Genomic DNA, 21,175 nt, shown 5'->3' with positions numbered 1-21,175 from the left:
CCAGCTCTGCAAAACAAAGGACTGTCTTCAGTGAATGGGTCACCCTAACCCTAACCCAACTCAGACACCCCCCGGAGGAGGAGCCGCACGAGCTGGGCAATCGCCTCTCTCAGTCCGTTTTGCGGGCGCCGATGCTCGGGAACGGCAAAGACGGCGGAAGAGGGAGCTTGATGAGCACGAGGGAAGGAAAGCCGTGTTTCTCCGTGTATGTGTGCGAGGTTTGCACAATCACACTGTGCATACACAGGCCTTCCCTGACTCCAGCTGAGCATAAGTCCCTAAAGCACCGGGAGAACCAAACCCAAATCCTCCCACCCCGTTACTGGGCCCCAAAGGCCGCCGGGCGTTGCAAGTGAGGCCGCTGAAGTAGCGTTTTTCACTTTGTGTTCTGGCACGGTATCAAAAATATAAAGATCGCTTTCGGATTTGGGAGTGAAAATTAGGAAAGCTGGGTGTATTGTGTGGAAGTGCGGCAGGACACGGAAAATATGAAACCGCCTCCAGCCCGTTCCCCAAGGCCGTGTTCTTGGGGCTGCGTTTCAACGGAGTGGCCAAAATATTGTCGCCGAACGCTCATCCTGTGGCTCGGCCTTGGAAGAGGCATTCCCTGTCTTTTAGAAAGGGGGACACACGCACAGAGAAGCCAGGAAGCCAGCGAAGGATTCCACCAAAGGATTCCTCCGAAGGATCTCCTGTCAGTTTGAACACAGGTTGAAATTCTGAACAGACAATTCAGGAAAAAAAAGATGGGCTCCATGGGGACCCTCTCTCCCTCCCCCCCCTTCTTCACAGGAGTGACCCCAGGTACCCCAAAGAGCCCAGAAGACATGGGGGGAAACGGGCCAATTTGCACTGATTCCCTGCCTATCCTACTCCACAGGGTTGTTGTGAGGACAAAGTAAATGGTAGCTTGTTCAGGCCATGGGAGCGGGGAAAGAGGCTTGCAGACTTTAAGACATACCTTGATTTGCCCGTTTTTTAAAATCGCAAATGACCGTTTTGCACATAAGCACCCCAAAACCGGGTGGCCGAATGGCCCGGTTTGCACAAAATGGCAAATTGGGCAAATTTATTTATTTTTATTTATTAAAACATTTTTATGCCACCCCATTCGCCGAAGCCTCGGGGCGGCTTACAATTCTGATCTCAGCAAACCATCCAATGAATTCCCGCCCCCACTGAGCACGATCATCGGATCGGAAGCAGGCGGAGAACCTGCCGAGCAAAAGCGAGGCAGATTTCCCTGTTTTGGGACACCCCTATTTTTGCAAGACGAGACGGATCCCATCGGTGCACTGAATCAGCTCAGGTCTTCATTGCTTTTCACCCCATTCAAAGGCCCATTTTAAAAGCAGCTGTTCTGTGGTTTTATTTAAAAGTTTATTGGTCTATCAAGAGAATCTCTAACCCCCCTTTCTTCTGAAGAGGAGGCCCGAAGGAAACGGAATACATTCATTCGCATCAAAACACATAAAAGCGACTTAACGCATCAACTGCGCGTGTACAATGAAATCAGCAGCAAATGGCACCAGGCTTCCAGCACCACAAAACAGCCCAGAGGCTCGGAAAGGACTTTGTGGTTGTTCCAAAACTCCTGTGAGAGATTTGAATCCGGTGGGTGTCTTTCAGGAGTACCGCAAGCACGGCAAGATGGGAAAGGAACGGCTAGGAAGTTCCTCGAGGGGCAGTCAGCAGGCAAAAGGGGAAGTGAAGTCCGTTCTTCTATCTGGAGAGGTTTCCTGTTGCAGCACCGACGGAGCTGTTCGTTAACGCAAAGTATTTACATTCAGTGGCTTCCTCAACATCCTCGCAAGCTCTGCTTGTTCATGATAATGTCCGTCTCCAGGAGAGGGTGGAATGCGAGACCTGCAGGGGCTCATATGACCAGGCCTTCTCTGCTCCTGGTTGGCTCCTTGAAATGGACGCCTCCATAATCTTTTGGCCGGCACCCCTTGGCCGGGGCGGCCTCTTGACCAGCTGTGGAAGAGCCAGCAGGGGATGGCGCAGGAGAATTCATCCAGGGCCCGGCTTGTGCGGGGGCACAGGAAGGTCCCGCCGGAGTGTGGTGAACCCTGGCCTCGGTGGTGCCCACAGAGGGGGAGCCGCCATCCCGGCCTTTGCTCTCCGTCCCGGAGCTCAGACCTGCGTCCTGCAGGGCCGGCGGGAGCCCCTTGGCACAGCCCCGCTCCGTGGGGGACTCGTCCTTGCGGCAGGGTGAGTACCCCACGGCTGCTCTCAGGCTGCCGCTGCCGCTCCCGGATCTGGCCTTCGGAGGAGCCGTGTCCACCCTGCAAAGGGGGGAACGGTGTGAAGAGCGCTCCACTGCACGGTTCCTTCACTGCCGGGCTGCAATCGCAGCCTTCCTTCACCGATACGACGGAGCGCTACAATTCCTTTCTCCCACTACGTTAATGTGGAATTGGTTTTAACTTTGCGAGTTTATGGTGAATTGCTGGATGCTGTGCCATCTTGATCGGTGCTTCTTGCAAACCGTCCCGAGGCACTAGGAGTGGGACGGTCTGCAAAAGCTTTATATCGCCATGTCTGGCACGCTCATCGGCCGTGGCCGGCCGGGCACCGACCTTGCGCGCTTCCCCTCTTTTGCACCTCCGTGACGGTGGCCCCCAAGCCAGGGCCCCTTCTGCACAGACCCCACTGCCCCCCGGTGCTTGGCCTCACCTGATCTGATTGGACGGCTCCGTGCACCGCTTCCTCCTGCAGCAGTAAACCAGCCCTGCGATGAGGCCCGCGAGGAGGAGCAGGAGAAGCAGCGAGCCGAGGACGGCTCCCACGATGATGCTCGCTCGGTCGGAACCTGCCGGACGGGAGAAGGCGGTCGCTCGGTGGCTTTGGACGGCTGCCGGCACCCAGAGGCACCCGCACCGTTCGCAGCCGAGCAAATGGGTTCGTTCTCCGCATTTGGACCAACCAGAAAAGCGATTTGCTTACCTTCTGGGAAGGAGAGATCCAGAACGCACTGGGCGGATCCGACCCTGTTCGCTACACTGCACTGGTAAACTCCGGCGTGATTCTGCGAGAGATTCTGGATTACCAAGTCCCCGGGCTCTGGACCTTCAGAGGAGAGAAATGCCAAGCAACACCCGTGAGGATCTGCTCTACTGAATCTGCACCGTAGTTCTTCAGTAACAGCGCCGAGATCAACAGGACGAGCTTGGCAAGATGGGCAGAAGCTCTGCATTTACCCGCGGGTTTTGTTTCCAGTCCGACTAATTGCTTTCCGTGCAACAGAGGTGCAGAAGCTCAGGGCCAAGGACAAACCTGGCCGGTGTGGGGTCCCAATCCGGCCCTTTCCAGCTATGACTGCCCCCACTGCGTTCGTCTTGCTTTGGCGTACCTTTAATGGTGGGTGGAAGGAGGCCGTTCCCAAGGGGCCGCTCCATCACTTTGGCCCACTTGTACACGAGGGGGCTGGTGCCCGACTGAGAGCCACATCGCAGTGTGACCTTGCGGCCCATGGCTACTTTGCCTTCAATCGAACATCGCGGGATAGACGGCCTCTCTGATAGAAAGGAGAAAAAAATGTAAGTTATTAGGCAGAAGGTTCACGTTTCTAGATGGGGATTTGTTGTGCGTTCGTCATTGCCCACTCATGACTTTCGACAAGGTCATTCCCGTCCAGTTTTCCTTCCGGCTCTTAGAAGCGGCTGCGTGAAGGATGTGTTTACAGTGGGGCAAAATCCAGTGTTGTTTGAGAAAGCGAGATATCGCACTAAGTGCACTAGCATAATTGCACTATACCACAGTGCCACCTAGAGGCTATGCAGGGGAAAGCACAGAGAGGCAGGAAAAAGACTTAATGCAGGCAGAGTTCTGATCTTGATATTGCGATGAAACTGGAAAGAGGGACAAAGGCTTCAGCAGCCTTGCCTAGGAAAACGGAGCATCGCTTGTGTCGTCCGCCAGTTGTGCATTCCTACTGCAAGCTCCCTGTTTACATGGACACAGATAGTTTGCCTTGCTGATTTGGATCCAAAGGCTGCATTTCACTTCTGAGGGACGCTTTGTTTTCCTTCTTTAAAGCTCAGCGTGTTTTGCAAGTTAGACCTAATGAGGCCAGAAGGTAAATACCCCTGAATTCCACAGAATTTTTCCCCAGCTAAGTAGGCATAGAAGTGTAGTCATTTTGAGTCTAAGTATATTGATATAGTATTATGCATTATATTTCTTTTTTCCGTAAAGAAGAACATACATCATTGACCGCAGAGCAGCAAGAACAATTCCCAAAGTGGACCGGTCTTAATGCCGTCAGTTCATCATGGTGCCTTCTCAGTTCAGTGTTTCCCTTGCTATATTTTCCAATCAAACTCGTATTCTAGACAACCGGGACCGAGAAGCAACTCTGAAAACTTAATTGCTTGTATTCCAAGAATCACAGAGCTAAACATCCTCTGTTGTAATTCAACCCACCCATATCTTCTGCTTAAATATATGAGATATGACACATGCTTTCGCTATGCTACATATTCTTGAGTTTTTCAGCACTTCAGAGATGGCATTTCCTGTTTTCTACAATGGATTGCTGCTCTTAGCTCTGTGTGTGTGTGTGTGTGTGTGTACAAAGTCAGGATACACTGCTGCACTTCAGCATTTATCACAGCACAGGATTGGCCCAAGATATTTAGCTGCTTGAGTGAAAGGCAAGGCAACATTTCTTCCCTTTTCATGTGCAAAAGCTGGATGGACCAGCCGCTGGATTTCCCTTGGATTCTGGCAGCGGGACGGGATTCTTCACCATGTCCAAAGGCAGCAGTCCAGTTTCAGAGGTGCTGAAGAGCTCTCCTCCCCTCTCCAGCATCTCCACATCATCTCCTCCTCCATCCCACTCTCCGCTCTCTACGGGCCTTGGTTGCTGCCTCCCAGCACCTGCTGCCTGACGCGACCACCTTATTCTGCCTCATGGAAGGGGTGCCCCTACCCCGGAGCAACCTACCCATGGGGGAGAGGCCCCACTGGGACCTTTCCGCCTGCTTCCCCTTCAGCCCTGTCTTCCTGCGCGCGAAACACGCTCTCGTCTCTCTCCTCGCCACAGCGGGACTCACCCAGGACGGTCACAGTCACCTTGCGCGTGGCCACGGTGGTCTTTTTCACCTTGCATTCGTAGGTCGCCGTGTCCGAGAGCTCCACGTTCTGCAGGTTGATGGAGGCGTCGTATCGGCTCGGGTCGGGGAGGGCGAAGGCCACGCGCTGCCGCAGGCTGGGGCAGCAGCCCCCGGCCCCCACGTGCTGCGGCCAGCCGGGGTGGCCCACCCGGTGCTGATCCCGCTCGGCAGAGCCCCTGTTCCAAACCAAGGGGTGGTAGCCGGGGAAGTTCACCTGCTGGCCGTGGTAGCTTAGGATCTGGTGGAACAGAGAACCGAACGACTGAATCGACAAGGAATGGCTGATCCGATGGGGCCGGGGGCTAACTAGAGCAGGGGACGCGACGATCCGCGAGAACAGCCAGGATTCCCACCCAAAATATCCGTGCTCCATCCCTGCCGAATCAGCGGAATGGCTTCAGCTGCATCGCAGACCGCCCAGAGAGTCGCCTTGACTAACGGGCAGTGTGGGAATTAAATCAATAACAGCAACAAGTAGGGAAAAGATGCCCATTTGCAGAAGAGTCGCAAATGCAATTCATCGCTACAGATACAGGCTTAAGGAGAAGAATGGTGATTCAGAGTGCATTTTGTAGGAGGCGGGGAGAGGGGGCTGTCCAGACTTCGCCCGCATCTGGTGCTCAGTGGTAGGCCTTTAACCTGCAGCGAATGCTGTGGATTTAAGGATTTCAGGCATTAAGGATTTCTGCCACCCCATTCTCCGAAAGCTGGGCAGCATCTCTGTGCTGAGCACAGCGAGTCCTCACTGGGTTCGTTTTGGGGTTTTCCCTTCCCCCTTTCGTGGGGGGAATGCCCTAAACGCCCTTGTTGTGAGCCGCCCCGAGGCTTTGTTGCGATGGGGGCGGCATAAAAATGTTTTAAATAAATAAAATAAATAAACCTTTCCTGTACTTCTTGCAGAGCCTGGGCTTCACCCACGCTGGCTGTTGCCTCTCTCCAGTCTGTGTGTTTTGGCAGGACCAGCCTGCACGTCGGAAGAGCCAAAGCATCTGTCCGATGCTTTGGAAGCAAAGTTAGCGGCCGCATGGCTCACCACATTATCCAGGTTTGTGGGATCAGAGTTCATCTGCGTCCATTCAATGTCCAGGTCATCCAGATCCTGGTCGTGTGGTTCCAACTCATACGGGCAGCCCAGCTTGACCGAATCGCCCTTGGCCAGGTAGATCACCTCCCGGCCCTTGGCGTTGATCTTGACAGCAGGCAGGAGAGCTGGTGGGTAAAGCCAAGAGAGAATCTAGTGGCACCATCAGGACTAGTGGATTGATTCTGTCAAAAGCTTAGAGCTCTTCAAGGACTAGTGTTCGTGTTGTGGACTGTATGTGTACATAAAACAAACAGATGAATAGCTATATGTAATGGACCCAGAAGAGAAAATATACACATATAAAGCCCAAGATCTAGTCTCACAACCCAAATGCCTTCTCGCTGGGGCCAATGGGAGTTGTAGTCCAACCCCTCTGGAGGGTACCAGGGCCAAGCAAGGGTGGAATTTAAAAATAAGCACATGGGCTTCACAGCAGCAATAATCGGCTTCTTAATAAATGCTTTTCTCGCATTGACGTCTGGGAGTGGGGGGGATGCTGTGACTCTGACGGGGTCCAAAGCAGACAGAATCCAAACCACACAGCAAATTACAGGTCGTGGATTCGGATTCTGCGGTAGCTTTTGTCCTGATAAGCTACATCGTATAGGACGGGGAGTTCTTTTTTTGTGAGCGGGGATCCCAATTCTCGCCACACCTCCTGCAGTCCAGAATAAGCACAAGGTAATGACAACAACAGTTTACACACCTTCTTACATAGCATGAAAACACGCAACCTTTCAAACAGCTGCGCAATCACCTGTTAAAGTTGTTTCAGAGCGAGAAAACATCTTTCCCATCTGGAAAGAGAACTGAGATGATCGTGATGATGGGAGACCAACGCATGTCCGAAAAACCTTGCTCTGTAATTTACCTCATCCTTTCTTCTATCACACCTCCAGCTTCTGATATTTCACCACCCACACCTCACAGACCTTCCAGCTATACTTTCAGCAATGAAGGCTAGAAACGTGGCTGCTGTTTTCTTCCAAGCTATGCTGTGTTGTAGACCCAACCACGCAGGTTTTCACCTCCAGCAATATTTTAATAAGTTTTAATATTGCCTTTTCTATGTTTTCAACTGCAGCCAGTGTGGGTCGGGAATTTATTTACGTTATATTTTATGTTGCAAGCCGTCCTGAGGCTTTTTGCGACCGGATGGCATCTAAATATTTTAAATAAACAAATAAATAAAATATCACCAACAGCAAAAGGTGTGCATGCAACAGAAACAGCCCTTCCAACACACTTCTTTAAAATATATACGTTTATATACCAAATGCAGCAATGCCTATGATTTTCTATACGTCCCCGCACAGCACGCCTTACCTGGTGTCAGGCACAAAAGGAAGAGCTGCAAACCACAGGTCCCAGCCATGGTCGCAAGGTGCGTTTTCTTCCAGCCCAGCGGCTCAAGGCGAGTCTGCCTTTAGGGCTGGCTTGGTCTTGGCAAGGGAAGCTACAAGAAGGAGCCCTGGGGAGCCGGTGCCTTTTAACCCTCCGGTCCGGCCCTTCCCTCCTGCTGCAGATGCCTTTGGGGTGAACCGGGAGGCCAACGAGCGACTCCCAAAATGAACTGGCACAGCCTCCGCCCGTGTCCCTCGCCGTCATGCTCTTACTCAGCCGAGTGACAGCTTTTCACCTCTGCCAAATTGTTTATTTAATTATTTATTTAGGGAATTTCTATGCTGCCCCATTCGCCGAAGCCTCGGGGCGGCTCACAAAAAATTAATCCCAGGCGACTCTGAATCTGGATAATCGTGGTCTCTCTGAGGCCATCCTTTGCCTGTTCGGGCCTGGGAAGGTCGAGAATTTGGGGGTTATCTTCTCACCTGCCCCTTAGGGGATGTTTGGGATATCCTCTTTGGAAAACTGGCTGCACGCCCATCCTCTTTTGGCTTCCCCCCAATTCTGAATCCCAGCTGCCAAGCTTCCTCTGAAATTTCACTGAATCCATCGGGAATCGCTTCACACGCAATTCCCCAAACATTTTCACGGTATTTCCTTCCTTCCAAACGTCCAGTGAGCGACTGCTACATTTGTCTGAAATTATTGAAATTTTGATGGTGGCAGATTTTTATTTATTTCTATTACATCTGTATTCTTCCCAGTAGCCAAAACTCTTCTTATGGTGTGAATATGGATGGCCAAACAGATGAGCTTTGATTTCCCTCGCATTCTGTTAAAAAATAAAAATAAAAACTCAAGTTGTTTCTTTCCTGAGCATGAGGATTATTGTGAATTTTTGTTCATGCTTATGAAAATGAACTGAAGCTAAACTGTCATGCATCAGCCAAATTCCATAGGTTCACCCATTCCTAGAACAAAGAAGTTTCTTTAAATGAAGCTACTTAAAAGAAGGTGCCTATTTAAAAAGGAGAGTTGGCCCCCTTAATTCAGAATATCACACTCAAATACAGAAGAACAACTTTGAAGAGCGACGTGTCCAAAGCCCTGGTCTTTAATCCAATTATTTGTCCATTTTCTTAGTATCTTTTTTAAAATCTCATGTTCTTCTTGTCCCAGATACGGAGAAGTCGGGGCAGCAAATTCTGGTCAATTTTTTCACCCCTTCCTCGATGGGATGGCACCGGATACCCCAAAATTGCGGGGGGTGGGGGTTAAAAACATCTTGGGATAGCCAGTGATTTTTTTAAACTTCTGCATAGCTTCCCATGGTCTTCCGAAAGCTCTGCGTGAGTGAGACCATTCCAGCTGCAGAGGGAGCTCCCGCCATTGGCTGAATTTATGATCCTCAGAATGATGGGTATTAGGACACTATCTCTGTTCACAGACAGGAGCGGGAGATCCAGGTTTAAATCTCGACTGCCCAAGAGCATCCTATGGAGGGAAAAGCATTTCCCCATTGCTACCACAGAACGGAATGGGGAAACAATTCCTATGCACATGTGTCTTAGGCCCAAGCGTGGGAATGTATTAAAGTGTGCCTGCATTTCGCCAGTCTGTGGAGCTGTTTTTAAAATATCCCCCTAGAGAACTTGCAGTGAGGATGGAGAACATGATGCAAATGTGCATGTGTGTGTTGGGGGGGGGGGAGTGCAGAGAGGTAAGGCAATATTAACCCTTTCTTCCCCTATTGCAAGCCCCGTACAAGAGATCTTCCCCTCAAATTGCAGCTTCTGTCTCGGAAGAAATGAACGCACTATTGGATAAAGCATGATTTTCCCCAGGACTGAAAAGGGAAACTGTGCATAAGGAAGGGTGAAATCCTTTCCTTCCCCGTTCCTGATCCAGGTTGGGGCTGCTGTTTCAAGCAAACACAACACAGACACGTTCCTTGACATCAAGCCACACATCTTTCTAGTTTGGCTGCAGCAGCTGCGTAAAAACAGGAGAAAAGAGGGCCGAGGAGGAGGAGGAGGAGGAGGAGGAGCTGCTGGGAATGAGCTGGAGGCACCGACCGTTCCCGTTCCCACTTTCGGTTTGGGTCAGCCTTGGATCATCCTAGCTCCAAAACCGAGCGCGTGACCACATGAGCTGGCCGAGTGAAGCAGAGAGAGGAAGTGACTCTCGTTGAGTGTCAGGGAACGGGCAGGAAGCGCAACGGCGAGTCAGCACGACATCAGGCCCTTCTTTCCCCGGCTGAGGAGTGAGCCAGCGAAACACCCTCGGAGTTTCAGTTGGGGCTGGGATAGGAGAGCAAGGGCAGCGGTTTTCTGCCAAGAGCCGTGCCCTCCCTCGCTCCCGTTGCGCTGGCACACGTGGCCTGCAGCTCTGGTGCACGGCAGTGTGGGTGTTGCGGTGTTCAGGCGCGAGGTGGGTGGAAATGGTCCTTCCCATTTCCTGGAGGATGTCGAGAAACGTGGCTTTTTGAGGGGAGCCGGAGGACAACCGTAACAGCTTCTCTGCTGGCCACCCAAACGACCATCCGCAAAAGTTCTCTCTCCCACCAGCCTGCCTGGTCACGAAAATCTTCAACTTGCACATTTCTTCTGGTCCACATGGATCTATGACCTGATCGGAGGCAACTCCGAGCAGAGTCTTCTATGTGGTGGCCCCATTTCTGTGCAAATCCCATGTCAGGGGGGCTCCAACATGACATTGCATTCAACACCTCCTAAAAACATGTTTCAGGAACTCTTCCTGGACTAACCAGCCACGGTTTCCCTGATTCTGTGCTACTGTTTTACTCTTATCTGTATTACCTTTACTTATTGCCACTCCATGATTTCCACCACAGACTATGGAGCTAGAGAAGTGTAAGGAATCCAGTTTGGAACTGGGTAATCCATTGGATTCCCTGGATTCTAGATTGCTTTAGCACAGCTCTGAGCGCTCAGCATTCGTGGGGCGATCTCAAGGAATCAACGCTCTTTCACTGCACAAACAGCCTCCGTCTTGCATAGCACAAAGCTTTGTTTCTGCCACTGCACCTGATGTGGAAGAAGCTTGCAGACTCATTTTATTCATTCATTTAAAACATTTTTATGCCACCGAGTGTGCCACAGGTTCGGGGACTTCCTCTCGACATGGCGGGCTTTTCAAGGCTGGGCCAAGCACCAACGCTGGAGAGTTGGATTCTGCCAGTTTCATCCCAACTCTTTAGGAAACCCTATATAAGTCTTTTTTCAATTTCCCTGGGCTCCAAGATCACCGCAGACGGGGACTGCAGCCGAGAAATTAAAAGATGCTTGCTACTGGGGAGGAAAGCTATGGGAAATCTAGGCAGCATACTAAAAAGCAGACTCATCACCCTGCCAACAAAAGTGCGTATAGTCAAGGCTGTGGTTTTCCCGGTTGCAATGTGTGGCTGTGAGAGCTAGACCATAAGGAAGGCTGAGCACTGAAGAACTGAGGCCTTTGAATTGTGGTGCTGGAGGAGACTCCTGCGAGTGCCTTGGACCGCAAGGCGATCCAACCGGTCAGTCCTAGAGGAGATCAACCCTGGCTGCTCTTTACAAGGCCAGATACTGAAGATGAAACTCAAATACTTGGGCCACCGAATGAGAAGGAAGGACTCCCTGGAGAAGAGCCTAATGCTGGGAACAGTAGATGGCAAAAGAAGAAGGGGGCGGCAGAGGATGAGGGGGCTGGATGGGGTCCCTGAAGCAGTCGGCGTGAGCTTGAGTGGACTCCGGGGGATGGTGGAGGGCAGGAAGGCCTGGAGGAGTGTTGTCCATGGGGTCGCGATGGGTCGGACACGACTTCGCGACCAACAACAACAAAATATAAGTCTTGCAACAGCACAGTCCAAGATGGCCATAACTTAAATGTGTCCGTGTTTGTTGTTTGCAGAATTGAAATATCTTGTCTTTTTGTTCTTGATATTTCTGATCGGGTAGCTGCCCAGCACCAACCAGATGGAGAACCTCTTAGGCGGCACGCTAAAGCATCTGGGCATCTACTGCCCATTTCAGATGACATTACCTGTCCTTAAACGTAGGGTGACTGCAGAGTGTATGTTTTTAGAGGTGTCCTTTGAAGACATCTATATAATTCCATATATGACTACACATCATATTCTCAATTCTGGTGTCACAGACTGAAAGTCATGTGAAGAAGAAACCTTGGGATCTCTCCAAACTTCTTTTAGAACTTAACAACACTTCAGAAAGTGAAAACTTCTTTGTCAGAAGGATGCGATCAGCAAAGTGTTGTGGTTTGGACCTCTTCTGCAAAGATGGCCCTGCACTTCTGCTTTCCATGCCTAGTCGCTTGGGATTCCCCACGCCCACTTGAGTGATGGAAAGGGGATTTCCTGTGGGCAAACGGGAGTCTTGTCCATCCTGGCTATCCATAAGAACTTTCTCCGCCTCTGCTTTCATTTTATTCTCCTGCTGTGGTCCGAAGCAGCACAGTCATGTTTTGGATCTTGGTGGCTTTGACGCTGTACGCAGGTAAGGTGCTTTCTCTTTCTTCTCCCGTGTGGCAATTTGTGCGCATCAAGTGATGGGGGAAAACGTCCTGGTAGAACAGCTCTGCCTACAGGTCCTGGTTTCAGCTCCCAGCACCGTTGCTTAAAAGGGGGAGCTGATGAGAAAGATACCCTCCTTCGCCTAGTTCTGGAAAGCCATTATGTCAGCATCATGCCAGAGAGTCACACAGGCTGACCAGCTTCCTGGGCTGAATTTCTGCCGGAAGAGACTGCAGCTTGATAGAAGAGGGCCATGTCCAGAAAAAGAAATTCCCTGGTTCGATCCTGGGATAAAGTTTGGGTGGGCAGGTGTGCAGGGAGCTGAAATTTCTTTCCCTATTTCATGGGGAAGGGCAGAAGCAAGGGGATTGGGCAGATTCCTGGAGGAGAAGGGTATCTCAGGCTACCAGTCCTCATGGCTAGGTGCTGCTTCCACCAGCAGAGGTAGAATGGCTCTGGACACCAGTTGCTGGGGAACATGGGTGGGGCAGTGCTGTGCCATGCATGCCCTCCTTGTGGGTTTGCTCTGGGCAGCTAGTTAGCCATCGTGTGGCGAGCTGGACCCTTGGTCCAATCCACACGGTTTTCCAGCTCTTGGGAATACATCTCCTTGCGTTTAAAGGGATTTACTCCCAGGTAACCGTGATCAGCATCTTCCCCACAACTGCTGTCATTCAGGTGTCGTGGATTGCAGCTCTGTCCATGCCCCCATCCACAAAGCTCCTTAATCTCAGAATCCAAATTTCCAGGTCTGGGTTTACTGAAAACTGTTGCAACTTCCAAGTCAATCACTTTCTTAAGAAACCATAATGAAAAATGTGTGTCTTATTTCCTGGGGATGGACTGTATTTATTGCATTTTGGAATTTCAAGAGTTTGTAGCCCAGTTTTTCACTGTTTTGTGGTGTTCAAAGATAGGCTGGATGTCCACATGGTGGGCATGTCGTGAGCGGAGCCGACTGGAGCCGGGGGTCAGACTAGATGGCCCAGGAGGCCCCTTCGGAGTTGCTCTGTTGCTTTGTTTCTATGTTTCTATTTTTGGGTCAATGGACACTTTTTTTTAAGAGTGCCATGGGCACTCTCACAAAACGGCCGCCATGGGCTTGGGCCTGCCGGTTTGTAAAATAGCCGTGGGGAGCGAGGCGGGTTAAAGCACACGCTTTTCCCAGAAAGCAAACTGGCAAGATCAAAAGCAAAGTAACTTGTCCAAGAACCAAACAGCACCTTAGAAGGGAGCCTGAAGCTCCAGAAATAGGTGGAGAAGGTGCTGGAGCCCAGCCTCCAGCAAAAAAAGAAAATAAAACTATATTAAGAAACAAAACAAAAATCAGGAGAGACAAGGAACCTGGTGGAGGAGTGTCTCTGGCCCCCAGTACTAATGGACTCTGCTGGAGTTTCTAGTTGTTCAAGTCATGATAAGTGTATATTCCTATAAACTGCCGCCTCTAAAGGAATCCAAGACATTGCATAAGACTAGCTTTACTTCTCCTCTTCCTTCTTCGAAAGTACATCCTGTTTCTGCAATTTGTTTTGATCATCAGCTAACCAGTTCTGAAACCCAACTTTTGTATATTTGCCGTTCGATTTGTAACACTTGCAAGTTCTTCAAGAATTGTGCTCATTAGCAAGTAATCAAGTCTACTAGTTTTGCTAAATAAATATAGCTGTTTGCTTTAAGTTTTGCCTTTTTAGATTCTTAAACATATTGAACTAAAAATAATCACTTCAAGCAGAACTCGAAAAAGCCGAACTGTCATACTGCAACAGTTCTAGGAATTAAAAAAACTCATTTCCTTCAGAAGAAATGGATCGTATCTACCTGTTGCCAATTTCTCTGCCATCTCTAATACATAACCAATCTCTAAGCAAAGTGCTCCGAAGGGGAAGTGAGTCCAGGAATAATGCAGTGAGGAAGACACGTAATAATGGCCACTATTTGGTGGTCTGGCCTGAAAATCAGCAGGGGACGGGGTAGGGGGACAGGAAGCCCCGTGGCCCAGTGTGGAGGGACTCGCGGTGCCAGAGAGACCTCGTCCAGACCCCCTTTCCACTTTCCTTTCCAGAACTACTGGCCTCTCCGGCCTCCAGTCCAGCACAGGTGTCTGGACTTTTGGGGGACTCGGTGCAGCTGAGGGCCACTATCCCTCCCAACTTCTACGTGCGGGAAGCCTTCTGGAAGGTCGTGATCCCCGTGCACGAGATGGTGGCTTCCTCCTTCAAGGGGACATCCTCTACCCTCTACCAGTCCCGCTTCTACGGAAGGTGCCGGCTGTACAGTAACTTCACCTTGGAGGTCGGCCCGCTGGGCCTGGAGGACGCGGGGACCTTCTTGGTGCTGCTGGTCAACGCGACGGGCGAGATGAAGGAGCAGGTCTTCCACCTGGCGGTTCACGGTACGGGCGGCCGGAGGAAGAGGGGTGCGACGGGTTGGCCGTTTCCTTAGCTCTGGTTTTAAGCGAGGGGCCATCTTTGCCCCCCCCACACACCCTCTAGGGTCGCTCTGGTGGACAGAACCGCCATGGGGAACCTCTGAGCTGCCACCTAGCCTCTCCATCACTTGAGAAGGCCGGGGGGGAAGGGACATCTCCATCCAAAGCCAAGGTCCCCATCACCTTGAGCACCGGAGGAGAGGGAGGGAGGCCCGTTCCAATTTTCAGGGCTCCACGTCATGCGCATAAATCGCTTGGAGAGCATCCCTCACACACGGGCAGGTGGGGGGGGGTGAGGATGAGGAAGGGGACAGAGAAGGGCGAAGCTAGCGTGTGTCCCCTTACCTGCTCATTGTTCGGACCACCAGAAGGACAAGCAGGTGAGACAGAAGGAGGGAGAACGAAGGAAAGCGAGGGAAAGAAGTCAGGAGAATAGGTGCAGGTGTTTGAGTGAGAGGTGGAGACGGGAGGAGAGAGGAGATGGTGTGAGAGAACGGGAAAGGAAGAGGGGAGAGGGAGGGAATGAAAAAGGCAGGGAGAGGGAGAGACGGGGGATCGCGTGGGCAGTGAGAAGGCGCCAAGGGGGGAGAGGAAGGGGGCTAGGCGGACCTGCGACATGGGAAAGGGGAGGCCGCCTTGGCCACAGCCACGTGCTGCTTTCGGCCACACCTCCCTCCCGCCAGCATGAAACTCCCAGAAGACGGAAGTGGAACGCAGCCCGTGGCTGAAACCGAGGCCCCTCCTGGCTCAGGGAGGCGTGTCCACCAAAACACTGTCACCCTGGTTGCAAAGCCGTGCAAGCGTCCCGACCCCACCCTGCAGTCCAGGAACGCGGTGAAGCAAAGTCCCGAGAAAGCTCGGGGGTTTCGACATCCTTGTTTACGGTCATTCCCATGGCTCTCTGAGGCACACGCCATGCCAAGCAAGCTTCAACCCGTCTGGTTGGCGTGCTTGCCTTCTACAAGATCTATCATGTGCACAAGGTCATCCGGAGTTTTCTCCACTTTGCTTTCTTGGGAATGCAAGCTTCTAGTCCTCATGGAGGCAGGGGAACCTCTGAAAGCAGAGAAGGTGGCTTCTCGTATCTCCTGCAAGACTTCCTGTGATTTCCAAGGATGCTCTTGGTGACTCCTGCAATGCAGCTGACCGGTTTACTTTATTTCGAGGCTGCAGCCTAGTTGGAAATGGTTCTGCAGGGGCAGGACAGCAGACATGGGGGTGAACTCTGGCCTTACGCAGGCCAAGCACAACCCTCCCAGGCTGCCCGGAGGAGCGTGCGCCCTCCTTCTGTCGCCCTTCTTTTCCTCCACCACGTCCACTTGTGTTCATGACGATCCCAATTCTAAGAAGCACCTCCAAAGCTAGTCCCCGGCAGGAGGGGCTGTAACCTGAAAAATGCTGCGGGGCCGGTATTTTGGGCATGAACCCTTTGCCTTTTAGCCCCGCATGTGCCGAATGCAGCCCTTGAAAGCTTTTCCAAGTGGAATTTGGCCCGCGGGCCGGACGGGCTTCTGCACCTCTGGTGCGGGGATGGGCGTATGACCTACCCTCCCGTTCTTCCGGTTTCTGTCCTGATGTCTCTCCTGCACTTTCCAGAAGCGGCTTCCGTGCCAGCCATCCAGGTGTTTGCGGAAGAGAGAGGCCCGAATGTTTCTGCCGGCTCTTGCATGCTCTTCCTGACCTGCAGCGTATCCGGCGGCTCCAACATCAGCTACAGCTGGACAAGGCCGGGGGGCAAAGACCCGGCCAGGAAGGAGCACGTGCTCTTTCAAAACGGCCAAGTGTTGTGGCTGACAGTGGATGTCCAAGAAGAGAAGCAAGAACTGTATACCTGCACGGCCGCCAACGCCGTTAGCAAAGAATCGGCTACTGTAGACGTGCAGAAATTCTGCTCGAAACGGCCAGGTACGTGACCAGTGGGGAAAAGTCAGGGGACACGATGAATTAAAGAGGAGGGGAAGCGATTTTGGGGAGGTTAAGGTGGTTCCAAAGCCTCGATCTGGCTCAGAACCGAAGCGGAGAGGCCATGCATGCACAGGCACCCTCCACCCATGTTCCCCAGCAGTCAGGGTACAGAAGCATGGATCCAAGATGAAATGGCTTTGTATGGGAAAGACTGAATTCCGCAAGCAGCTCGGCTACTGAGCATCTCAAAAGCCTGTGCAAAATAAGTGTTAATAACATGCCTATTATTAACTGAGGAGGGCATGAGCCAGGCCACTGAAATACGTGGGCCAGGGTAGCTGTGGCTGATGGGCGTCCCACTGCTTGCGGCAGGGATGGCTCTAAGCAGGACTAAGCCCAGCACCTTTGAAAGAGAAGCAGGACATACACCCTGCCTTCCTCCGTCATCCTCAAGGGGGCCAAGCCAACCACACTCATTAGAGAACACGCTCCCCGTCTGGGAACCCAAGAGACCCCCTCTTTTCCCCACCCCGTTTCTTGTCCCCGACGGGGAGCATCTGGGTGATTTTTCAACCAGCAACCTATCCATATGAGCACGCACTTGAAAACAATGTTTCCACATACTGGATTTTCACTGGGGTTTGTGGGGGGAGGGGGGATCCCGCCAGTGCACATGCGAAGAGAGCCTCTGAGCATGTGCAAAGCTTCCTCCTAACACCGAGTGGCAGGCTGTGGCTATCCGATTCAGGGGCAGGGTGCCCTAGGTAGTTACGGAGCGCCTTGCGTTGTCGCACCTGGGCTGTGCTGAAGCTTCCCGGGTGCACGACTGGAGCCCCTGACCGGTGCCGTTCTGTCTTTTGCAGCCAACAAGGGATTCCCGTACGATTACAGGGACGCCCTGCTCATTATTGTCCCCTTCACCTCGCTCTTCATCGCAGGAATGTGTGTGTTCTTATGCTCCAGACGGTCTTCGGGTAAGTACCTCTGCCCGCCTGTGTGAGCCCCGGCACTCTCTCCAACCTCGGGGACCGACCCTGCCCTCAAAGACCTGCCCCTCCGATTACACCAGGCGCGCACACGAACCACCTTTCTCGGAACTGGTCCTTCTGGGTCGGCCGACTTGGCCACGGCTATCCGTGCGTCTCGGCTGCTCCTTCGTTAGACTACCGCAGAGCAGTGGAGGTGGGACCCCCCCCTTGAAGGGGTCTCCCTGATGCAACACGAAGCAGCCAATCAGGCCCATCTTGCACCTGTCCTGACAGTCTGGCAAGCAGTTGCCGGGCTGCTTTCTGGGCTCAGTTCAAGGTGTGCCTTTTAACGCCCTCAAGGGCAAACTAAGGGGCTGGTGGTCTCATTAGAAATAATGAGATGATGAGGATGCTATTTATGTATTTAAAGCTTTTATAGACCGCCCCTCTACTGGCATCTCAGGGCAGTTTACAACGAGCAACAGGTAAACACGGCACAGCCATCTAGAAGAATGTAATAATATTTATAACAGCTACTATAATTTATTATGTAATTATTATATTGGAAATTATATCCAAAACAAAAAAAGAGTTACGAACCTGCCCAGTTATTAAGGTTTGCGGGAGAAGCCCGTCTTGCGGGACGCACGACGATCCCCCTTCCCTGTACTGTTCCCCCGTTCTCCCTCGGTTGCTCACCTGTGGCCGTCGTTCTTCGAGAGCAAACCTGTGCATTCACACATGTGCATCCTCGATTTGGGAAGGTTCTCCAAGCCCCGCCCCCTTTGCTCCGAGAATCGACAGGTGGGGCCCCACCCTCGGTCGGTTCGCTTTCGGCCCCCGCTTTGCTGAACCTCAGGTGTTCAGCAAAAGTTCAGCAGGGGGAACTTTTACCCCAGTTCTCAATTTTGCCAATATCTATACCTTTTTTACCCCTTGTCTACCCTTATTCCATCCTTACGTTCAATTCCCCCCACAAAAAAGCCCCCAAAACATCCATTGTCACTTCTATACCTCAGACCTGGCCCCAAATGTCTCCCTCTTCTGCTCGAGGGTGCAGAAACCAGCCCCCAAAATGGGTTGTGGTGATAAAATCCCGCTGACGGGCGGGCGCTCGCTCTGCCGGCTGTGTCTGGGCGAGGAGCACCGTGGCAACACGTGCCCTAAAACATGTCTCTAAATCTTTAAATCTAAAGATGGAGTCATGGGGGGCTACATGGGCCGTTGTGGGGCACGAAGCCAGCCAGCCAGCCAGCCGCCCGCCCACCTGCGGAGCGGCCTCTCCCAAAGCACCCTTTCCATGGCTGCAGCCGCCTCGAAACCCTCACCATCGGCTCCCAAGCAGGCCTCCTCCAAACGAGCACAAGGGGCTGAGGAACCAGCCTGTGCCAAGCGCAGGCGCCGTTCGCCGATCGCTTCCGAGCATCGCACAAGCGCAGTAGTGCCAGCCCCACTTCCACCCCGGGCCTCTCCGGCAGCATCCCTCCCGAACGCTCCTTCTCACCTCCTCACGAGCCCCGGCTGTCCTCCGGGCTGTCGGCAAGGGGCTGAGGACATCCCCGCTCCATCGAGCCCTTCCTGCAGTGCAAAGCCTTCGTGTTATTCCACATTCCTGGGGTGAACATGTTATGATTCTTCTTTGTTCTTTATGGGTTGTGCGTCGCCTGGACGGACTTCTATAAGCAAATAGGGTGGTAGACAAACAATGATGCTAAAGCGATGAATGACGGTTCGCTACCAAGTCTGCGGTGATGGGACGTCTCTCCCCTCAGCCAGCGCTATTTACCAAAACCCTCCTGGAGCAGCAGGGGATATGTTCTCTTACAGCTTGCATGTGTTTGCCAGTGTCTAAATCTGCTTGTTTCCTTCCCCGCTTGCACAGGAAAAAATACATCTTACGCCATCTCCGAAGGCGAGCCAGTCCCTGTTTAGCCGGTTCTTTCCGTGGACCGAAAGAGGAGAGAGGGGCTTCTCCAGATATTTGTTTTCCTCATTTTGCTGTCACTACAGAAGACTCGGAAGCCCTACAGACTTTGTTCTATGGGAACAAACGCGTTGCCTTTCCCTTCACCAGTGGAGCTTTTAGGAGTGTTAGAACTCAGTCCAGTTTGGAGTGGAAAAGGAGCTGTTTCGATTTGGAACGAGCTGCCTTGAAGAAAAAGAAAAGTACGAAGACTTTCGACAGCCCTGGAGTCTCAGCCCACAGAGGAACGGCTTGCAAGGAGCTGTGGGTGGCCGGTTCTAGCCTATGACCGACTGATAAGGCAAGTGAGGGCCAGGCCTTAGACTTCCTGCGTCCCAGGACTCTCGCCCCTTAGGGGCCACCTGGAGAGCAGAGGGTAATGGGGCTGCAGCGCTCAGACGAGGGACAACAGAGAACCCATCGAAATCGGCAGCGAATTCAAGCAAGCTGGGATCTCTACGCAAACGGCCCGCAAATTCCACCACCGACCAGCTTTTCCTGAGCCACCCGGATTCTACAGCCTCACAAAGCATTTTTCCCCCTTTCCGGAAGCAGCAAGGACTGACCCCTAGTGCAAGTGAGCGTTCGTGCGGCTGGAGTGCGAATGAGAATTTGCACAAGCAAAATGAAGGTCTGGGTTTAGAAATTCCGATTCCATCGCGGGAACAAAACAAACCTGGGAGCCCTCAAGGCAAGAGACGGATCCTGAGCTGAAACCGCTCGTGGCAGTGCCCAGCCTTCCTGGAGGATTAGGAGCAGTCCAACGGACGTGGTTACAGATTGCTATTTTTTATTTATATTTTATACCTATAATTGTGTTCTACCAAAAGGGTGTTTATTTCCAAATCAATGGGTTTAACAGCAGGGCCAAGAATCCAAGAATCCATCTTTGAGCAGGGCTGGCAAATCAGTTTTGCCAGAGACGAGCCGTAATGGACGGGACAGAAATATCCTAATAAATACATAAATAAAAATAAGGGTTTTTTTGCTCTCGTGTGGTTTTTTGCTCTTACACAACCTCCCACCACCCAGTGCCTTCTGCAGATGGGAGCTACAACTGCCATTATCCCTGCCCCCTGGCCATGCACCTGGGGCTGATGGGGGCTGTAGTCCAAAATGTCCAGAGAGTACCACTGGGTGAAACTGGTGAAGGTAGTTCCAACACAGCAGGAATGTAGAAACAGTGGGAAATGTGGACTGTTTCCAAATTCCCTTGGAGAGCTCCACCTGCTCTGTGCCCATTTTCGGACTGACCCCAGCGAAGACAAGCAGTGCCCAAGCTAATTTACAGAACATTTGGCACGGGCTAATCGATATGCAGAGGTGCCCATTCAGAAATCCCTGAACAGAAAGGGATTCCATTGTGTGGAAAGAGGGGACCGGCTTGCCTCGCCCAGGTAGTTGAGGGGCAGCCTCAAGGCCCAGCAACTCCCTCTGGTGTGCATCCCGGAACAACTTGGCTGGGACAGCCCTTCAAGCATGCAGCACCTTCAGAACAGGGCAGCCCTTAAAAAGCAACTGTAAAAGAGGACACAGCCCACCTGCCAGATAAAATGCGCATGTTACAAACCCTTCATGCCTCTAGTCCTTCCTCCTTTGAAGGGGATGAGAGCTCTCCAAAAGCAGCCCTGCTCAAACTCCCACTTGTGCCATGGATTTCATGAAACAGCACGCTTTCAAATTTATTTCTGGGCTCTGAAATTTTGCAGAAGTCGTGTTTCTGTAAAATCCTTCTCAGCGTTTCACTTGAACAGGGAAAAAGGGAAGTAGAACTGCAGGGTAAGGCTTTCAGGACGTTCTCCAGAAAAATTAGGAGAAACGTGGCATCCAATGAA

General features: G+C 52.0%; 2 protein-coding genes across 2 annotated transcripts; one reads left to right on the top strand and one right to left on the bottom strand.

The window, feature by feature from the left end:
- Positions 1-1,876: 1,876 nt before the first annotated feature.
- LOC123032480 (V-set and immunoglobulin domain-containing protein 8-like) lies at positions 1,877-20,742 on the bottom strand. The gene is made up of 8 exons (XM_044448375.1): positions 18,882-20,742; positions 7,531-8,380; positions 6,154-6,329; positions 5,061-5,358; positions 3,356-3,520; positions 2,950-3,072; positions 2,680-2,815; positions 1,877-2,288 (listed from the first exon to the last, which is right to left on the bottom strand). The coding sequence occupies exons 2-8, from the start codon at positions 7,577-7,579 to the stop codon at positions 1,877-1,879; spliced, it is 1,359 nt and encodes a 452-aa protein (XP_044304310.1). The 5' UTR covers positions 7,580-8,380; positions 18,882-20,742.
- On the top strand, positions 12,023-17,609 carry SLAMF8 (SLAM family member 8). The gene is made up of 5 exons (XM_044448374.1): positions 12,023-12,059; positions 14,139-14,468; positions 16,101-16,409; positions 17,273-17,383; positions 17,479-17,609. Exons 1-5 carry the CDS (start codon positions 12,023-12,025, stop codon positions 17,607-17,609), a joined length of 918 nt encoding a protein of 305 aa, XP_044304309.1.
- Positions 20,743-21,175: the final 433 nt, after the last annotated feature.

This window comes from Varanus komodoensis, unplaced genomic scaffold, assembly GCF_004798865.1.
Source record: "Varanus komodoensis strain SLA01 unplaced genomic scaffold, ASM479886v1 scaffold55, whole genome shotgun sequence".
NCBI classification, from domain to species: Eukaryota; Metazoa; Chordata; class Lepidosauria; order Squamata; family Varanidae; genus Varanus; species Varanus komodoensis.
The sequence above is the reverse complement of the archived record's forward strand: the minus strand, read 5'-3'. Positions and strand labels throughout refer to the sequence as shown.

Bases quoted from the DNA above. Each gene is read 5' to 3' on its own strand.
- LOC123032480 (XM_044448375.1), bottom strand. From the start codon at position 7,579: ATGGCTGGGACCTGTGGTTTGCAGCTCTTCCTTTTGTGCCTGACACCA. The intron at 3,521-5,060 runs GTGAGTCCCGCT...CCTTTCTATCAG, and splicing joins GGTGACTGTGACCGTCCTGG to AGAGGCCGTCTATCCCGCGA. The intron at 3,073-3,355 runs GTACGCCAAAGC...TCTCCTCTGAAG, and splicing joins CCTTCCACCCACCATTAAAG to GTCCAGAGCCCGGGGACTTG.
- SLAMF8 (XM_044448374.1), top strand. From the start codon at position 12,023: ATGTTTTGGATCTTGGTGGCTTTGACGCTGTACGCAG. The intron at 14,469-16,100 runs GTACGGGCGGCC...TGCACTTTCCAG, and splicing joins CTTCCACCTGGCGGTTCACG to AAGCGGCTTCCGTGCCAGCC. The intron at 16,410-17,272 runs GTACGTGACCAG...TGTCTTTTGCAG, and splicing joins ATTCTGCTCGAAACGGCCAG to CCAACAAGGGATTCCCGTAC.